Raw genomic sequence first — 22239 nt, 5'->3', positions numbered from 1 at the left:
TTCAGTTTCTTCGACTGTACATTCTTAGCATTCTATAAAATTGCCTCTTGAAATGACCGAAATATTTTTATGATATAATCTCCGATCAACGAGTACTAATCATTGATCGGAGGATATAATATTTCATTTCAAGTGTCAATATTCTGATGGACTGTATACCTATTGTGATTATATCCTTTTACACGATGGTTAAATTATTTGTAATGGTATTTTATATACTACAATGTCTTAACTGTATTAAATTCTGGATTACATCCATTTCATTACCAAAACTCCCTTTATTGTCATCGGTTATATTCTCATAATTTCGCACAGTATGCTATAATATATACGATAATCATATTCAGATAAGGATTTAAACGGGACTATTTTCATAAATATTCATCGGATCGTTCTTTTACATTACTGAACATCTAAACCCGAGTGTACATAAAGAAACTTTTGGTTTTGTGCTACATACATGGACCGTCGTTACACTATTTCTTATTTCATAATAATATATTCCTAATCTAACGTCAATCGGCGAGCGTACTAACAAGTGTTATGCCAAAGAACATTGAGTCACAGATAGTGTTCCCAAATATAAAGGGCTCTACACTTAATACCACACTCACACTAGTTCCTTTCTTTTCATACTAATAATTCTCCTCTTTTGTACTGCCAAAAAAACTACTACGAATAAGCCACATGTTATTCAAACACGTGGCTTTTTCGTGTGAAGAGTCCTTTACCTCTGGTTCACTGTGAGACCAGTAACCCCTCTAGAGGGCAATTGCAGGCTACAGTCCTCGGTGCTCAATGTAATTCAACAGTTGCTCAGTGATGCAAAAAAGCACTAACATATCTAACGAGATGCATAAAAAAATGGAAGCTGGATAAGGCACCAGGGTTATTCACAAATACTGAACTCATCCATCACACTTCAAGGCAGAATAAAAAAGAAACTGGGTGTTTTTGGGTAAGGGGAGTGAATAAAAAAAATAAATAAAAAAAAACATTTATTATCACATAACTCACAACTAAAATGTTGAAACGCAAATTGCCCTGCGGCAAAAAAAACATTCGTTGATTAGGTACATAACGAACAAAAACATTGACTACAAATATCCATAAGACACTGCATTTTCTACATTTCTAGTCAAGTTCGCTGAAAATTATATTTGGTCTCAAACATACTGAACACTATAGTTAAGGGCACCTGCTCAGACCTGTCTTATTCTAAATGATACTACATTTACTTAAAAAGTAACATTAGTAATTCAGTCTATAAAACATACCCAAAATTAAATAATAATTTATAAAGAATTCTCGATTAGTAAAAAAGGCACTACGATCAAACTGCTGTACCCTAAATAGCTAACATAGCCTCTTTTCCAACAACCAATTTTGGCAAAAAAGTTGTGACCAATATTTGCGGAAAATATCTTCTTTTAAACGCCACGGTCGGCCACAGACGATAAAAAAATAATCGGAAAATCGCTCCATAGGCGCCACGCAATGCCGACATAGCGCCTATGGCACGATCTTCAGCTGTCGCGTTTTGCCGACCGTGGCAGTCAAAAGGATTAAATGGAGTGCCCTTTTTAAGATACTATCTTATTCAGGAAAATAAATCTCTTACGCAATATGTGATATGACATATAAATAATGTACTAAATAATTTTTGTCAACTGTAAGTTACCGGCATTTGGCGCATACTAGCACTTGTCTTGAATATAAAACTTTCCTTTTCACCCACCTACACGCTAGAAAGGGATACGTACAAATATTTTTTGTCAGTGACGCCAGTATGCCAAAGCCTCTGTTAGAATTATTTTTTTAATTTGTTTATGTTAGTGGAATAAAACTTAAATTTATTTTTTTAAATTCGAATTGGAGTAAGAAATGTTGGTTATATTAAAAATAAAATATGTGGTTTATAAAGAAACAATGTGCGTTCATTTTACTGCGTCAAATAAAATTCGGCCGAGAAAATTTATGTAACATTTTATATAGCTTTCATCATCTTTTTTATATTATAAGCAAAGCGTGATATTGCACTCGAGATATTTATACAATTTAAATGCTACCAAAAACGATACACAGCATTGTAGTAAATCTATATATATATAAGGCAATTAAATATATAAATGCAAATAAGTGGCAACATTTTCGCGTCATTTAATTTCGAACAACGAATTAACGGTTTTGTACTCGCTATGATAAAATTTCCTATTCACTTACAAACTTAACATTATATATATCATATACATACATAAAAGTGATATACAAGACGATACAATTATCTAACCAAATAACTGTCTTAGTCATATAGAAGCACAAGCTTGACATAACGTTTTTAATGGCAGTTGGGCACCCTTTTACTTTAGCACATTTAGTTTGCCAATCTATACTTACATTGTTTATATATATAATTAATTCCATGATATACCACTATTTACACCTTACCTTAATTTTGAGTATGAATAGATTAGTTTTATTTAGTATATGTAATAAGTTATCTCTTCTCTTAATTACAGATTATTTATTCTTCTATCCAAAAACCGCATGGGAATGAATTTTGGTAAATCGCCATTTTAAAACAGCTATGTTAGTACTTTGTCCTGGTGCTACATATTTCAACAAACCACAACTCGATTTTACGAATTAGATCACTCTGAAGTCAAATTTGAAATATTATAATCTAGAACTGTCTAGCTAGAGAGCGAGCACATTGTTCGTCTTACTATTCAGCATAAATAAGAGTAATTCTGTATTTATTATCAAGTCCAACTCGAGAATTACTCTTACGAATCTGAGAATCGAATCTTACAAAATATAGCAGCAATGCGCTACCAAGTCGACAACAATGTTCTCTTCAAACAGATTACTAAATAAGGCAGCACACGTGGGTTAACACTTAGCACATATCCTCGAGATACATTAGACACTTGTCTAAACGTGTATCCCTAGCATTCTGCATCAGATTGGAGAGCTTATGACGACGTACGACCACCACTAATCTGAACCTCACCACCCTCGAACTCGGCGATACCACCAAAAATGCCCACTCCCGCCGACTATTTCCCGTAATCGCTGTCATGAACGAAGTCAAAAGCGCCGTATCACTAATGGCCACTCGTACACACTTTCTTTCACTGTTTATCACTTGTGCTACACCAATCACTGCGAGCGTCTCACGAGAAGGTTCCACAGCGCCGCGGCGTAGGAGGCGATCCGCTAAGCGGAGCCCCAGAAGGACGCTGTCGCAATGCTCGGCGCCAGGAAGGAGAAAGCGATACCGCTCATGATGCCTGTGATGAGCGTCGCACCGCCTATCATGCCGGCTGTCGCTGCGTTCTCCGGGGCTACCGTTCTGAAATTAGATGTTTTTTTAAACGGTCAGTTTAATAAAAACTATGTATTACATTTAGGGGCTGTTTCACCATCCATTGATTAGTCCGTCATCCGTCTATTCGAAGAAAACAAATAGAGACGTCATCACATTTAACCGTCAGTTAACACTAATCAATGGATGGTGAAACAGCCCCTTAGTATGATAGTTTCTGTAGCATAGACAGAGTTTTTTCGACAACTTCGGCACAGGTTAGTTCATTGATAGAAACTACACATTAACTTTTTGGGTAATCCAAAATCAAATTGTAAATTCACAAACTTGAAGAGCAACATCGACAATAATCGACATATAAGATACATCAAATAAAAGCTCACTTTACTTTAACTGCTTGCTAATATTACGTAACAAATTAAGAACTTTATACACTTGCCGTGCATAATAAATTATTTTTTCATTCTTGATGAACAACACAACAGCCTCAGAACTCCTTGATATATATGGTTAATGTGACCAGCTCATTGGCAGTTCTGCTTGTTAATCCTGAGCTTCTATTATTTGATATAGCATCGAACTTCTTTAAAAATAAAGTGACGAAGTAACAAACAGATTAATGGTAGTTTTTGACTTACCCGCTGACATACATCATCCCTAGCGAGCTGCCATGCCCCGAGCTCCAGCCCAGCAGGACAGCCCCAATCCAATAAACAATATCGTTATTTATGAGCACTGGCAGCGTCCGGTTCAAGAGCATGCCCTTGTCTGTTGGCCTGTAGTTGCAGAGGAAGAAGAATGGGATGAAGGCCAGCCGGAGGGTTGTGAATACAGACAGCCAGCGGCGACTTGGCTGAAAACAAATTATTGAGGTTAGATATAGCGTCCTGTAAGACATGGCTTCCCAACATAGGAACCCTTAGTTGTAATTTCTCTGTAACATTTTATCGGGAAAAACTCTTTAATTTTAATTTTTAAAAGTTCCAACAACCTATTGCTGTCAGCCACATGTCACTCACGTTTTACAGCCTACAAATTTTCAGTACAAAACGATAAATTAAACGGTAAATTTTGTCTAAATTAACATTTTAAAAAGATATGTAGCTAAACTTAGGTGCACACAAATTTATTGATGAAATCTGCGTGTGTTTTAGTAGAGCGTTTATTCTGCCCACTGTGAAGATGTGACAACACCTTGTGTTAGTGAGGCCACTGCGTTGGAAGTGGGCATAAAGCAAGCGTGAGTTCGTGTCTGTCTATGGCATCATAGGTTCCAAACGGATGTCTATTTTAATGAGTTTTTTTTTTATCAAAAGCTAGTTCAATCGAGTTGGATTGACATTAAAATTCATTCATTTAGCCGCTTTTTGGATATTAAACTCTTCTCACGGGATCGGAATAAAATCCCGAACTCTCAATCGCTGTCCAGAAACAAAGTTTTATTTTGCATAAAACGTAAATTAAGTCCGATCAAGTCCGATGTAAGTTTCGGGCAATTGCGAAATCCTGGAACTTCAATTCAAATGCCGTAATGAACACGGGCGAAGAAAGTAAAAGCTAGCACTTACATATGGGATTAAGCTGGCGGTGATGTTTCCGATCATAGCTGTCAGATTGAAGGTTAGGAAGCAGGTGATCCTCGTGAAATTGTCACCCAGGAAGCCGTTGTTCACGGCGCGGATATCTAAAAAAAAAGTTAAACAACTTGTTTATTTGTGGTTCAAGTTTGAATTTGATTTCTGTGACAGGCTAGTTGGCGCTAGTGTCGTCAGGCCCGTTCTCAGGGTCCGTTTGACATTTTGATATTTGCGTCAAGTTTCTGATTTGATTGTATAACTAAATGAGCCAATCGCAAGCAAGACTGTAACGTCAAACGGACCTCTAAGACTCCATCACTCACTAACACACCCACCACTCACACACATCACTCTACTAACCCATTTAGCGATATTTCGCTTGACAAGAAACCCTGATTGTTAGCAATTGACTACTTAAAACAAAATAGAGGGTCACTTTAGTTTTATTAGCAAAATAAGTACGATTATTTCTAATCTTATCTTATATCTTTAAATGAGCAATTTTTGTATACATATTTATTTATTTCGGTGATCTCAGAAACAGCTCTAACGATTTCAATGAAATTTGGTATGTAGGGGTTTTCGGGGACGAACAATCAATACATCTTGGTCTATCTGTGGAAAAACGCGTGTCTTCGGGTTTCGGTTTCGCCCAAGTACATCTTAACAATTAATTATTCTCAACAAAATGTGAAGGAAAGGGGCGGTGCAGTGTCGGAGAGGTCTTGTCCACTCGTACGCACGTGATTGGGAGTTATTCCCGCCGTCATTTTCAATTTATTTATTTTATTTATTTCATTGTAAAAGGTGAATTGTAAAATATTTGTAAAAGGTGCGACATTAGGTATTATTATTATTAGTTAGTCCATTACTTTAATGATAATGCCCTAGTGATTCCAACCAAAGCAACTGGAGGTCTATGGGGGACTGACTATGGGGCTATTTCCAACAGTGGACGTCCTACGGTTTATACGATAATGATAATACACACCGGAGTGCACAGCGGGGAAGACAGCAAGCGAGACAAAAAACACCAGCCAGATGTTGTACAATTGAACCCAAGACTGCCGCAAGATGGTTCCGTAGGGGGTCTTCTTGGCCGTTTCCTCGCTCGTGCCTAGAGCGGCGAGCGCGGGGTTCACCCGTAGCGTCCGCTGTTGCAATGTGTCGTGGTAGCGGTAGAACCTCTAAAAAGCAATAGAATACCGAATAAATACAATTCTCCCTTAAAATGCTTTGCTTGCTTTGAGATTCCAATAAAATTAATCAATGGATGGTGAAACAGCCCCTTAGAATAATAAATTTTTAACCAATAAAACTACACATAACTAAACTACACAACTTACACATAACTAAAACAGGAATGTACATAATAACTATCTAAGTACGTCTGTTGTCTAAATACAAAGAAATTTTTTAACAAAAAATGGAACCGACTACAAAACCCTTGAAAATATTTTTCTAGTTCAAGTTCAAGTGAGTTCAAGTGAGAACTTTTTAGTGATTCGTAGCCAAAGTATCTCACAACGATTCCATTAAGCCGAAACACGGCTTAGTTAAGTTGTTTTATAACAGAGTTCTGTTGCCTACCTTAGAATCATTAACTTAAAGCTTCTTCTTAGTCGCTTATCTAGCTATATTAATCATGATCGTTTATAGACAAGCGAGCATATTCCTTAGCTTTGACGAGTCCATTGATCATCTAAGGTGGTGTGCCTATAAAATTCGAGGTTTGCACTCGATTTCCCCAGGATCCCATCATCAGATCTTGAATTGGTGACAATGGGACCACCTCAGAAGAGTACTCTTTCGAATAAAGAAATAATTTAGAAAATCGGTCCACAATTGACTGAGTAATCGGTGAACATACATAAAAAAAAAATACAAACATTGGAACATAGAACCTCCTCCTTTTTTGAAGTCGATTAAAAATGTAGCTAAACTTAGGTGCACACAAATTTATTAAAACATGCGTGAAACTAACTAAGTGAAGCGTTGTTTTGCCCACTTTAAAAACAGCAACAAAAATTATACTAGAATGAAACTGCATTGCGAAGTGGGCACTAATGCTAAACTACTATAAAATACATAATAAGAGAAACAGAAATGTCATAAGTATATTCATTAAATTCTTTATGAAGCCATATATTTATTTACCCCCCTATTCTGTCAAAGTGTCGCTCGATTTAATTGTTCAAAAAAAATGGGTTAGTGCAGAGATTGAGATCCAAAAAGGATTAGATTACACTAGTAAGTATCGCAATATAGCATAACATGAAAACAAAAAATGTGCGCGTTAAAAAATGATTTTAGAAGTGATACGTCATTATCATAACAACAATCGAAAAACATGCTGCTAAGGCGGCACACTATTGTATTTTGTACCTATGATGAGTTCTGTGACACTTGAAAATTTTCCGAATTGCGCATACTATGTTCGCAAAATATTTTTTTTAATAATTTCTATTTTGAAGCAAAATAATCAAAAAATGTAAAACTGTACTTTTTAAAAATATATAGCAATATCAGTGTCCATTAAATAGACTCCATCCAATACGGTACAAAAATGTATTTTTTTTTAAATGACGCAATGTGTAAAACGGAACAGAGTAGTGACGTGATTACAGTGAACACTTAAGATATTTTAAATTTTTAAATAAAACTTGCAAGATTTTGTAAACGCGGCTATTTGGAACGCGGCCGCAGCCATCTTGTGCCTCTTGTGGCCAGTGCTTGTCAATATCACTGCCAGTACGAGTGCGTCTGCCTTGTATACGAGTTGAGTTTCCGTTGCATTTTCTTTGCATTGTATTTTATTATTGTTAATTTCTTTTATTATTGCTGTTGACTTTTGTTACTGTTTCTCGTTAAATTTGTTGTTATATTTTGGCAAAATGCTGAAACGGTCTAAAAAGACTGTTTTGAACTCCCAGTCGGGAGTTTGTAATTAGTTTGAGGGATTATTTCGAGCGAGAACGAGAAAACGGCGGCCCGGTGGGCGGAAAACTGGACAAATATTATTTTTTTAAAATATAATGTAACTTCTCCAAAAATAGGCACTAATAACTCTTAGAAAAATCGATAGTTCACTCGATAAATGGTACATCTCTAAAACTGTCAAACTCCAAACGACACAGAACTTATCATAGGTGAAAAATATTATACGTGCTTTTCGCTTCCGTTACGAAATGCAAAGGTTGAATAAAGGTTCAAAAGTTCAATTTTATTAACCTCGTTAATCCTCGCGTATTTCATAAAGTACAAATCATTTGCAAGAATAACTGCCATACAGATATACTGAGTAATTTTTTTTTAATTAAATGAGAACTTTAAACTTATTGAAATAATGTCCAGAATCGCAAAACTGGGAATTATTAGCCCTTCTAGACTAGCAGACGATGAATGACATTTTGGAAAGTAATACGCACGATGACATTTCAATTTCTCTTATTAGTTCACAGGGTACAATTTCACAAAATATACTCACGTTTAACGGCAGGGCGAAGTACGTGTCGAAACAAATGAGCAGCACGAACATTCCGTTTATAAAGTAGTATATAGCGGAGGTACGTTTGCTCCCGCCGGCAGTGTCTGACGCCCAACCCAGGAGTACCACTAGGGTGCCACACACGTTGGACCCTAGGACCACCGCCCCGGTGTATTGGGGCGGCAGACGGGCCGCCACGCCAAACACGGAGTTTTGGAAGATTGCGTTGCAACCTGAAATAGATATGATGATAGATAACTAGAAATATAATACATGGAAGGAAATATTATAATGAGAAGAGAATTTGCCCAATTCAAAATATATCGAGCAAAGTACTTTACTGATTTCAGTCTTTTTTTAATGGTGGAGATTTTAGAGGTTTATTTTTATTGTGCGTGGGAGGAAAACGAACAAGCGGGTCATCTGATGGAAAACGAATGTGCTGTGTGGGCACAGTGGTGATCATTCCCCATCAGATAACCCCCAGGATTGAGCGATACAAGGGGCAGAAATTACTCATTATTCTGTACCCCTACACAATCAATTTCATTATGATTTCTTGTTAAGCGTCAGGCCGAGCAGCCTACACTCGAGCCAAACTGAGATTGCTCAAATGGGTACGCGGCTCACGGCTCCTTTCAGCACGCCAAACAACTGATAATACATGGCTTGGCCCGTGGCCACGAATTGGCCTCATGGCGCAGCCTCAGGTTGAGTCGGCGTCTTCACCTGTGCTGCCTCGGCTAATGGATCAACGGCTTTAGGCAGATATATGGGATCCCTACATTAGGTAAATTTCCAGCGAAAAGGTTCCACACTAATACACAGTAATAGTTTCTTCATAATTCGTCAGCATTGATATTTGTGTAGGCTATTCGCCTATTTGATAACAGTCCCAAGTGTCCAATAAAATTGAATGTCATCTCAATTGTTTAGTTCAGTGTTGATGACAGATTACTTCCTGCCAATAACTTTATAGCATGCGGATATCATGCGTCAAAGCCAATTTATATCATTTTCAAACCTATAGATAGACAGACCAACCATAACGCACTCTGGGCAATGCAAATATACTAATGGACCGCGGATTGAATTTCCATCGTATGCGTAATGCATTGTGCCGTGACATAAGCATGTAGCACAAGCCGTGGTGGTCTTTTGGTTTGACCTACCGCCTCTCAAGCAGAGGATCGTGGGTTCAAACGCCAGCTCATACCTCTGAGTTTTTAGAAATTTATGTGCGAAATTACATTTAAAATTTACCACTAGCTACGGTGAAGGAAAACATCGTGAGGAAACTCGCACAAACCTGCGAACCAATTAAACGGTGTGTGTGAAATTCCCATTCCGCACTGAGCCCTCGTGGGAACCACGGTCGAAACTCTCTCATTCTGAGAGGCCTGTGCCCAGCAGTGGGACGTATAAAAGCTGGGATGGATAGATAGATAGAAACTTTAATCCTCATAACAAAATAAGATGATGATGATGACCCATTGTGTGAAACGGCTGCGTTTTGACATTCGACACTATATAACAAATAATACGGGATGTAACAAATTTGGAGTTGAAATAAAAAATACAAAAAGACTCCAAAAACCAATCTTAACTAAGTATATAATAAAGTTATATATTATATATATCCACGGATATGAAAATGTCACTTATTTCCTCTTTCGAACCCAGCCGATACGATCGTGCGGGTTAATTACATTTGAATTTGAATTTGACATGGATTTGTACATAAGGTCCACTATCATAACTCTTACATTTGAATTTTGAACTTGACATGGATTGTGAGTGTACCTATGCGGCGGCCCTAAGACACGCGGAAGTGGTTTAGACACTCGCTCTAACCTTGATCACGGGCTAGAGCCGGCGGCGTTGAATGCTGCTGAGTAAATTTACAACATATGTATTACCTCAAATTTACATTACACTAGTTTTTTGAGGCTACCAATAGCCCCGAGTTGGACTGAGAATGCAATATTTTAAAAATATCTATTGAACCTAAGAGTACATATTTCTCAGTTGTAAATGTAGCTAAACTTAGGTGCACACAAATTTATTGATGAAATCTGCGTGTGTTTTAGTAGAGCGTTTATTCTGCCCACTGTGAAGATGTGACAACACCTTGTGTCAGTGAGGCCACTGCGTTGGAAGTGGGCATAAAAAAGGCAGAGAAATAAATTTTAATGTATAAATGATTAACGATTCGTCAGTTAGTGTGCGAATATAGGCGAGATAATGATTAGATGCTAATATATAGACTCTAAAACGGGTACTGTTTTATTTTTCAGGCTATATCTATTAAAAAATTGTGTCATTACTGCTAGGAAACAGCGCTCTTAATGTTTATATTAAATATAATGACCCGGATAACTCGATTTAAGACGTGAGTTATCCGGGTCATTATATTTAATATGAGTGAGTCTCACGGTAGTTTCATGCTCTTAATGTTTGTTTAGTTTTCGATTTCACTGAATGTACTGTACTTATGTTAAATTATTTTTCTAGGTTTTTCCTGCAGTTCTTGTAATAGGAATATATGCTATAACACAAGTTATTTAAAGGAAAACTTTTTTCTAATGGCCTACGCTAGCTGCTGCGGATTGCGGTTTTGCGGAGCGGTTGGACGCCTTTTGAAAAATAGTATGTATTCGCGTGCGACGGATTTTACGTGCACCCGCGCCCGCGCCATCTAGAGTAGGCCTTAAAGGTATCTATCTATCTACCCAATACACCGTATCATGCCATGACATGACCGAAATAACTAACATAGTAAAAGAGGACAAGTAGGCTCACTACGAACAAAAGTACATCGCGCGGCTTAAATGTGTTCGCGCCGGTTGGCGCTGGTACGCACGCACCCACCGCACGCACACACTGATAATTAAAGGAGGGTTAAGTTTTATTATAGAGGATACAGTTGTAAATTAGTGGTATATAAGTGTAGCGTAATAGTTTCGTGCAAGGACACATAAAAAAATAATATAAATACCTATAAACAATATAAGTATAGTATTGTGTAGGTAAACATGAGTATGTATACAGTCGCCATCACCATTCCGGCGAATTTATAAATAATATTTTTAAATTTAGTATAATAATAATAATATCATAGCATATAATCTGTCTGGTTTCTCTAGACACAGACATTAGACATTTTTAAGTTAACTTTCGTACTAAAATTATTTGCCGGTAGGTAATTAATCTAAAATAGACGTCGACAGCCCTAAGCATCCGCGCCGCGCCGGAGTAGGCAGTTAAAAGTCTCCTAAAGGGTCGGAGTGGACCTACTTGTCCTCTTTTACTATGGTAATAGGAATGTGTCAGGAACGGAATGTCAAGCGCATACATGACACGTGACGGCGACGGTTGGTTACGAAACGTGCTAGTGGACATCATCATCAGCCTACAGCAGTCCACTGCTGGACATAGGTCTCTTCCATGGCGCGCCACAACACTGTCTCCAGCCACTCGCATCCATCCGCCGCCAGCGACTCCCTTAAGGTCGTCCGTCCACCGTGCCTCAGGACGCCCTACACTACGTTTTCTCGACCGTGGTCTCGAGGACACGTCTGCTCCACCGTTCATCGGTCCCGCGACAGACGCTAGACAGAGGCGACAGAGGCTAGTGGACATAGTTTCATACTTTTCAATACAAAGAATATATTTTTGCCTGACACATTGCTTTTACGGTCATGGCACAATGCACAATACGTTGTAGCGGGGTAGAGACCTTAAATAATCGAGTTGAGTACTAACCATTTAACAAGAAGACAGATATCATGGTGAGCCAGAAGAAGGCGCCGGGCCACTGCGTACTGTCCAGCATGGCGAGGATAATGGTGAAGACGAATATCAGCACCTCTATACTGAGTGACCACACGATCCTCGTCGTCAGGTCGCCACTGCAAGAGAACAACGGTAACAATAAGTTTGGGAACTTCCAAATGAGATAAACTTGAATGGATTTTTTGTATCCCTAATTTATTGTATCAGGAATCATGCGTTACTTTGCGGAAGTCCATCAATGAACTATAAACAATTACTTTGCTCACCCACGACCTCCACATTCGAAGAGCACACACACACACATCACACAAACCCAACTATTACCGCCATCACACTACGCTCACGCGTTTTGTACTCAACCAGTGTTCATCCTCACAGAGTTGAGTTCGCGTCAGTGTAGTGGTGGTGATAGAACTTCTGATTTAATAGTTGACATCACAAATTTCAGTTCTGATCTTACGAATCCTAAAAAGTATTGTGGTTAACTGTAGACTGAAAAATTGCTCGCAGCCTAGTTGGTCCTTTAATGTTCGATTGTCGCAAGACTTAGGTGCACACAAATTTATTAAGGAAATCTGCGTGTGTTTTAGTAAGGCGATAATATACCCATTTTTAAAATGTGAGTATGCAATTTTTTTGCATAGCCACTGCGTTGGGAATGGGTGAAATATATTTAACACATTATAAAAAAGGTCAAAATTAGTTTGACGCAATTATAGATGGCCCCTATGCTTATTGCCGTGGTATCGCTGGGGAGAACGACACTGAATTCAAGTTTTCCAACAACTGCATTACATACACACTGTATTACAACTATATGTGTGTCGGCACATGTATATTTTTCTATTTTTAATTTTGTCATTCAATCTCAAACACAAACCAACACAACACGTTAACATTCCCTTGAACGCTAATTACATGACCGCTCAAGTTTATCAGCACCTTAAGAAATATTAACTTACCCCATTTTAACAAAGACGTTGAACCAACTGAACAACAGGTTAGGGAGCTGCGCGGCCAGCCCAACATAGGCCAGGTAGTTCCCAGCATACTCTGTCCCCTTCAGCTTGTAGTCCACAAAGTAATCCTTAGCTGTTATGAACATGTTCCACGCTGTCAGGGTCCCGAGGCCGTGGATGACGAGAGTGATGAAGATGAGGTGCCATTTATCCTTCGGTGGGGTTAGGTCCATGGCAATACCTGGGAGGTTAAGGTTTTCTATAGTTATATTTCGTTGTTTTTAATGGGAAATATACAAGCATTGGTTTTTATTCATTATCTTTGTTGTATTATATGCATAGATGAGTGTGTATATTATATGTAAATATATGGAATTGTCAATTAGACAGAGATCCGACACAATTATAAAGAAAGTCCATAATAAATATAGATAGAACGCAAACTTCAGTCACGCGTGTCATCCTTACTTTTCAACAGATATTGATGATTTAAGAGAAAAGTGGTGATCCAAAGTTACACAAATACATATGTAAGCACAAGCACAACGTTAACGTCAAGTAAATAAAGTCGTGTATACAGATTTATGTAACCTTTGACCGTATTTATCTTTTTTAACTGACTGTACTAAATAAATTAAGTAATTTTTTTTATTATTTTCACTTGCGTGAAAAACAAAAATAAGACAATCTGTTTTAATTTTAGCTCCCAACATAACCAAGCTATGCATGCCGGCCTACTTCGACATGACCTAGTTCGCGATTCGCGCTTCTAGAGCAATTATGACAAATTTTGTCACGATACTTAGGTGCACACAGGTTTACTGAGGAAACCTGCGTGTGTTTTAGTAAAGTGTTTATATGCCCACTTTGTAAATGAGTGGCTGAAACCATGGATGCTAGAGCCACTGCGTTGGGTAGTGGGACGGACTCGCTTTAATGCCTTAATTAATACAAAGTGCCATCAAAGGTCCGGGCAAGAGCTAGTCAATACTAATATTTGTCAATATACGCTGCTACACGATCAGTAAATTTCACAATATCTATGTGATAAATACCTGTAGATCACAATATGTATTGTACGTCTAGTTTTCGCCTAACAGTTTTTAACGGGACGGAAACGTCCCTAATTGCGGGGGTCGCTGGAGTGGAAGACTTACCTTTCAAGTTGAGCGTGTCATTGGGCAGGTTGGAGCCCTCCCACGCGGGCGTCAGCTTCACGGGCTCGTTGCGGAGGAACGGCGCCTTCTCCTCCGCTTCCCAACCTGTTGGCAAAACAATCATGTACCGAACCATTCGTGTCGTAAATTCAGAAAAAAGAAATGTATTTAATTTTTAAATTTTCCCGTTAAGTATTATTACTTGACCTAATGATACTGAAACTAGAAAATATAAAAAAAACACGATAAAGGCAGGCATTTAAGCCAGAAATCGATCCTGGCATCTCGTCAATCCGTGATTTGCGCTTTGCTTTACTATTTACACCTAAGAGTACTTAAGCGCTAGCAATATGCGGTGAAATAGGGAATACGCAAACATTTATTTTTATTCAATATAATATCCTTATTCATATATAAAGTTCTGTTTAGTTTAGACCTGCAAGAAAAATTGCACAAGTTGCATTACATTGCGAGGCCGTGAAGCCACCGAGTTTCTAGTGGTCAATCGAGCGCCGCTATGTAATGCAGCTTGCACGATTTTTCTTGCAGTGCAGATTTGCACAAAACGTGAGTAGTGAAAGAATTTTTTTAATCAATCAAAAAACTACGAAGACAGTCTGTTTTTTTTTCTGATAATTTTAGCTCGTTGTGTCCCAAATTTATTGAAAAGTCGTTGGGTCTTATATTTACGACAAATTGCATGTTCTGATATTAACCTTACCTAATATAACGAATTTATTGAAATGTCTAATGCAGCTCCGTAATATTAGTACGCCGATATATCCGATAGCGATTGTACTACGCCCTGCTGCCTTGTGCGACCCGATAAAATTTTATCACAATTATTTGACCCCAATAGCACATTGTTAATATTTACTGCAATTAACGCCTTCATTAACGTATCCATTAATGTTACATCTGTTTTAGCTGCTTAACCAACACACTTACTGCGTTCAATTTTCTCACTCAAAATATCGGTCACTGATGTAGCGCTAAACTGGCTTGTATGTACGCGCGACTAACAGTTTATAACTGGCGACAAATTAGCGTAGAAATTGCTTTAGAAAATATTTCTTACCAAAGCCATAAAGATAATAAAAACCAGTTACACTTTAATAGCTAATGACCCAATTGCAAAAGATTTAGTTTCGTCTAACAGCTATTATATCACCTCCAGGTTATATAAGAACGTGACACTGAGGTACAGAGACTCTCAAAATAAAGGCTTAGGCTGTAGTTGCCATGCTGGCCTAGTACGAATTAGGAATTTCACACATACCACTAATTTCTTTCGTAAATGCATGTGTCCAAACGATGTTTTCCTTCACCGCAAAGCACGTGGTAAACAAATGAAATTTCGCAAATGAATTTAGAAAAACTCAAGGTGCGAGCAAGCCTCGAACCCACGTTTTTCTGCTTGAGGCCATAGGTCAAACCACTATGACTGGTTTTAGTGTCACGCGTACCGCCTATACAGATCGCTCCGCACAGGCTGATCTATATGAGCTTCCTGGGAGCGTTTTAGAGTAATACGGAGGGATCCGTACGGACGACCGTCCGCGCGGATAGGAAGCTCATAGGCGGGTTTTAGTGTCACGCGTACCGTCAGTACGGATCGCTCCGCACAGGCTGATCTATATGAGTTTCCTATCCGCGCGGACGGTCGTCCGTACGGACCCCTCCGTATTACTCTAAAACGCTCCCAGGAAGCTCATATAGATCAGCCTGTGCGTAGCGATCCGTACTGACGGTACGCGTGACACTAAAACCAGTCTAAGATACTACGGTTTAAAGTTGCCTTAACATTAACATAAATGTTACTTAAATACGGGCTATTCCTTGAATATGAGCCTTTGTTCAATCATCATTCAATAATCTTGACAATCAATTAAATAAACCAGAAGAAGCCGCTGAAAATTTGCAATCCACTGAAACCTGAGCAATGAGATCAATTTAACTTGATCACACACAACCGCACGCGCGGTTTAACCTTGGCTGAACCGCAAATAGGTTTTTTTAATTAATACACAATTAGCAACTGCCTAGTGTATACTACATTTTACACTAATACAACATGTATCTGTCAACATGTATCATGTGTCTGTCTGCCCTCTGGCCAAAGATGAACAGAACGTTTTGATTAGGGTATTACGAACGTATGTACAAAGCCTCATAACATAATAGTGATTATACCTCAGAATCGGATTTCATTCTTTCGGAAACATACTTACCACTAAAACTGAAAATATATTTTTTTATACTCTACTCGGGATTTCGGTTAATGTCCAGAAAATAGAGACACATTTCATATCATTAAAAAAAATTAAGGCGTATACTAGAACAAAAACCGACGAGTAGTTAAAAGAATTTGGACACACGCGAAACGACTTAATCACCCCACTTTTTAAAAACAATAAACACATATAAAAAAAGTATCAGCAACACCACGATCTTCCCAAAAATGTGACTTACACGCATTTTCACCAAACGTCCCATAGCTATTATCACCCATTTTAGCACTAACCAACAGCATGCGAAACGTGCGGACCGGGCCGTGATACGCTAAGCAGTGGAGTAATTTGACAATTATATCGGTTAGGTACAAGTTTTCAATGTTATTTAACATTTGGCTCCTTAGAGCATTAAACCGGAGGCGTTTTGACCACTTATCATAGTGGTTAATGACCCTGACCTGGCTGCGAAGCTAGAGCTCCAGGGTCCAATCCTGAGCGGCTTTTCCTAGGTACGAAAGTTTTGTACCAGAGTCAACGTTAGTTTTAATACCTGTATTTATTTAAAGAAGTGTATCCCTTGCGTAGTAGGTATCCGTAGTACAAGCTTTGTTTAGTTTTAGTTAATTTAATTTGAATTGTCCATTATATATGTAGTTATTATTTATTAAAACTATACTTAGTGAAACTATATTTTGTATTCTATTTTGTGCTTTGTAGTGCGATCGATAATATATCTCGTTTTGTTATTACTGCGAGGCCGTAGAGCGAAAGAAATCGAAGTGGCCAAAGATCAAAATAGTTTATTATGTAAGCAAAGGGTTCTTTTACATGTTACTTCTTTATACTTCAAGCCAAGAATAATATGCGCAAGAAACTTGGCAGAAAGTCATTATTCCAAAACAAAATACATACAATGACAAATAAACAGATAAAAAATAAAAATTCCATGGGTTAAATACCTGTCTACAATTAACAGGGATGTATGGGGGAAAATATGAGAATTAAGTATAAAATATAAGTTTTTTTTTAACCAATCGAGCGCCTCAATGTAATACAAGATGCATGAATTTTTTTTTTGGCAAATCTAACCTGGGCTTTGGACTAATGGCATTTACTTCGAGCGAGTAAAACCTTCCGTCGACGTGTCCGGTAGATTTAATGCTCCAAGAGAGGCATGCTATATTTGGAATTTGGCTATATGTAATGCAGAACCGGTTTGTGTTCATCTGAGTCGAGATTGGGTTTGGGGAGCAACATCATTGGCCATACGATGCCATCAACGGATATAAGTTAAAACATGAATGAGTTGATGCAATCCAGTTTATATTTCAGTTTTAATCGAGTTACATTTGTTTTCTGTATCGCTTACTATGTCTGGTGTACAATAAAGAGTCTTTGTATTTGTATTTGTACATTAAACGCCGGATGCCAATGAGGGCGTTACAACCTAAACATGAGATTTGCCTAAAAAGCTGGTTACCCTGAACCACAGAATATTTTTTTTCGACTGGATGGCAAACGAGCAAGTGGGTCGCCTGGGGTATTGCAGATGCGTTGCCAGCCTAGAGGCCTAAAATGGGATACCTCAAGTGCCAGTAATTTCACCGGCTGTCTTACTCTCCACGCCGAAACACAACAGTGCAAGCACTGCTGCTTCACGGCAGGATTAGCGAGCTAGATGGTGGTAGCAATCCGGGCGGACCTTGCACAAGGTCCTAGCCTAGCACCTGCAAAATAATAGTTAGTAGGTACTAACGTACAGAATGGCCACGCTCCGCCCCGCACCGGTTCGAGTTACCCCACCCCACCCCTCAAGCGCAGATTGCAGGAAAACCGCAGGAAAGCAGTCGGGTGCGCAACGCGATGTATACGGCTGCACGGCACTAAGTTCGGGAGCAATAATTAATTTTGCGAAATGGTAACGGTGCCCTCCCTATTTCCTTTTATAAATAAATAATGATTTCTGAAATTATTAATGCATGAAATAACTACCTACCGAATAATTCATTTAAGTTTGTAGTCGTATATCTATTGTAATTGAAAATAATAATGCTGAAATACACTCAAGACACATTTTAAATAGGTTTAAATAAATAGGTAAGATTAACGATTACATTTATTTGCACATCTAAGCCATACTACTTAAATGTCATTGGTACTAGATACTTATAGTACTAGGGTCAAGAACGCGTATTTTGTACGTCGTGGCCGCCGTGCCTGAACCTTCGCCTGAACGAAGCATGCCAATGAAGTACTAAGTATGACTAAAGTGTGAAATTGACGAAGAAGCAGATACAAAATCGTGAGTAGCTCAAAAATTCCCCGTAATGGGTTCCGACTGTTGAAGTTTACAAGTTATATAGAGTTCTAGACTGCTAGACTTTTTTTCAAGTCGAGCTTTTTGTAAACACTGAGAAAGCAGCATATACACTAGGGAAGTAAATAAAGAGCCAGGAGGCATGAAGCCTCGAGAAACAATCGCCTATTGTAACTTTGTCTAAAGAACCCGAGTTTACCTAGTTCTCAAGTAAACCGTAGTTCGTACACTAGTAGTTCCAACAATAGGAGACTTGAGTTTAAAGATAACGCCTATTTGGTGGCAAATGTGTTAAATTTAAATAAATAACCAGTGGTCCAGCCCTTTCCGTGTCAAAGGCTATGCGCATGCCAAATTCTGTGAAACTTCTTTGTTTGTGGCCGTTTACACCTGATTGCCTTGGTTTTAGGAGAAGATTTAACTTTATGCACTAGAGCATAAAAAGTCATTTTATGTCGCCTAGATCCAGCATAAATACGAAATTTACGAGCATGAGAAGCGAAAAAAAAAAAAGTTTTCTTTTAACTGTCCCCTCCATCTGCTTCATCAAAGCCTTCACTTGATTTCATATACATATATTGAGTTCTTTGCGACCAATTAAATCAATTTAAGTCTTAAATATACTCCTTGGTTTGGTAGAATTAAAATTAACTTTAGGCTGCTAACTTCGCGTCCGTACCTGGAGCAATAAACTGAGGGGCTTATGAGCGATAAAAAATAAATATAAAAGTATTAATAGAAGGCGAATGTGGCAGATGTCGTTACATGTGTAACGTTTTATAGTTCTTATATTATTGGATAATAATAATATTCATTATAACGAAATTCCTGTACGATGCAGACACGAATGATCTATTCCTGTATGTGCTCCATATGTAGCGATAGCAAGGTAACGGATCAATTATGAGGGATTAAACCAGAATAATTAAAAGATTAACCCTGTCATTGCCCATTGCTAAAAAGATACACGTCCATTCCTAAGTAAATAATGGGTATACTTCGTTTGGATAGGTATTTAACTAAATGTCAACAAACTTTAGCTGCCAGATTTGGTACATTCAAGGATTTTAAACATTTTACTTATCTATCATTCATTGTAATACCAACTAGACTAGTGTATTTCAATTCAGAAATGTAAATGTTTAGATAGTTTAATGGGGGAAATTCAATATTTAAGACACCAATTGACTACCTATCCAAACCAAGTATAGGTTATGTCATGAGTAGGTTTAATCTACCTATCCAAACCAAGTATAGGTTATGTCATGAGTAGGTTTAATGTACGTTACCAAGACATCAAAAAAACTACACACCCGTATGCCACTAACAATAAAGTCTGTATATATTTGACGGGATATTTGATGGGATAGATATTTATTTATGACCTCGGCAGTATGTATCTCCAGATCAAAGAATAGGAAAGATTAAGTTAGAAAACATTATAATTATTCCGTATAACATAGATAAGAAATTAATAAATAACCAACGGGCCGACAACACGGATGCCAAAGTTTCCCCCCCTTTCAAAATATTTGCTGGGGCACTGATTTGATATATATCGTATAAATAATGCTGCTAAATTACAGCAACTTAGGTTCTTTACGGGTAGTAAATCCTAACGTGCGTCTTTTTTAGCGTGTATAGTAGTATCGTTCGTACATGCGACTTTAAACAAACGGCTTGGAACTTTCAATCGACCGGCAAGTTTCGTCGCATAAAGTATCTTCGGCGCCATTTATTTCAAAAGGGTGGAAATAATTCTCAGGAACACACAAGCGTACCCAAAACAATAAAGTTAACGACATAGACACATAATTTATAACATAAAAGATAAACCGAAACTTACTTCAAGTTCCATACCCTTTTTAGAGAGTATTTAATAAATAATAAAATTGTTGTACTTTTCAACCAATAACTTGATTAAGTCACATTAAGTTTTATTCTTCCATAACAACCATTAGCTTGAATTTAAAGCATTGAAACGGAATTGTTATTTATTTTTGTTGTACTTCAACTTCACTGACGTTGCCATTCAGCTCTTTGCCATTCAGTGTCATTGTGTCATTGTCATAAACAAAAATATCTATCTGGTAAAATGTCACCGATGTTGAAAAATACAGAGCATCATGCGATGAACTTTTTTTCGTTTCCGACCAAAATGAATACCTAATTAATACAGAACTCCTTCTAAATAAAAGTTTTTGATGCAGCATTAGCTCTCAGAGCAAACTTGAATTAATGTAAGTTCATTTTAATTAGTAAAAATTACCAAACGTATGGTCCTACGCTATGCTACATCATTACATGACAAGCTGTGTAGATTAAAGTCGGTATTCATTCAGAGTCGAGATTCGACATCGTTAATGTGATCTTTTTAACATTTCCATCAAGATACAACGAGGTGAACCTTGTTCAAACAGAAGAATAAGAAGTACCTAGTGTATCTAGGATATCTAGGGCTCTGAAACGATAAGGCTTCCTATTGCTTACCTTGGAAAATCTCTTTAGCCTCCTAACGCCCAGAGTCCTTTATAAAGGACTTATTGTAATTTTAAATCAAACTCTATCATAAATGACATAAAGATTAATGTTCACTAACCTGTCCTCTCCCAGAGGCACAAATTTGTGCCCAAATTCCTTTGATCCTGTTATCCTGGGAGATGACAGATTAATCAAAAATTTGACTTGGGCGTTACGAGGATAATTATACCTGTTTTCTGTACTGCTTACTATGCGCTGTGTGTTATCAATAAAGAGTCATTGTATTGTATAGTAACGAGATCAGCAAGAAAAACATTTACGGATTATAACACATTCTTACGTAGGTACAACTGTTTAATCTAGAGGTACAGAGTAGGAAAACATAATTTCTGTGTACCACTTAGGAGTCACCCCTGTATTTTTAATGAATGCACTAAAACAAGCGATCTTAAGCTGAGCTTCTGTTGTAAGTTTACAATATTGCAGTGAGAGTATCTATAACCTAAAACTTGCACTTGTTGATCATAATCACTTCGGACATCACTACGTCCCACTGCAGGGTGCAGGGCTCCTCTCTGAACGAGAAGGCCTCGGCCGTAATTCCCACGCGGCCCAATGCGGATTGGGAACTTACACTTGCACTTGTTGATCAAATTGAAAAACCAACAAGTAGCCCGACTAGGATCAACTGTCTGACATATAAAATCCGATGTTAATGTCCTAAAGATCTATCAAAACGCACTGTAATACCAAGAGGACATAAAAGATAGTCGGGTAACAGTATCTGTAAAGCATTATTGGCTCTATAACTGTCGTATAAGGAGAACATTTGAACAGCTCGCCTTTGATACAATTTGCTTAGAGAAACGGAGTTAATGGGCATAACTGAGTTAGATAATAGAAT

At 37.9% G+C, this 22239-nt stretch overlaps 1 protein-coding gene across 2 annotated transcripts in view; it reads right to left on the bottom strand.

The window, feature by feature from the left end:
* Window positions 1-985: 985 nt before the first annotated feature.
* The window catches only part of Ent2 (Equilibrative nucleoside transporter 2), a 30114-nt gene continuing 8860 nt past the window's right edge, over window positions 986-22239 (bottom strand). Inside the window, exons 1-9 of one of the 2 annotated variants that reach the window (XM_074107394.1) lie at window positions 16776-16877; window positions 14304-14408; window positions 13150-13387; window positions 12158-12303; window positions 8393-8625; window positions 5897-6092; window positions 4897-5012; window positions 3967-4181; window positions 986-3355 (exon numbers count right to left, since the gene is read on the bottom strand). In XM_074107394.1, coding sequence (XP_073963495.1) covers window positions 3220-3355; window positions 3967-4181; window positions 4897-5012; window positions 5897-6092; window positions 8393-8625; window positions 12158-12303; window positions 13150-13387; window positions 14304-14408; window positions 16776-16836 — 1446 coding nt within the window. In that variant the 5' untranslated portion in view covers window positions 16837-16877 and the 3' untranslated portion in view covers window positions 986-3219. Of the gene's footprint in view, window positions 3356-3966; window positions 4182-4896; window positions 5013-5896; window positions 6093-8392; window positions 8626-12157; window positions 12304-13149; window positions 13388-14303; window positions 14409-16775; window positions 16878-22239 lie in introns of those variants that run through there. The other variant, XM_074107395.1, reaches the window with a different exon arrangement.

This window comes from Choristoneura fumiferana, chromosome 25 (genome assembly GCF_025370935.1).
Source record: "Choristoneura fumiferana chromosome 25, NRCan_CFum_1, whole genome shotgun sequence".
NCBI lineage: Eukaryota > Metazoa > Arthropoda > Insecta > Lepidoptera > Tortricidae > Choristoneura > Choristoneura fumiferana.
This window is presented reverse-complemented; position numbering and strand designations above follow the sequence as displayed.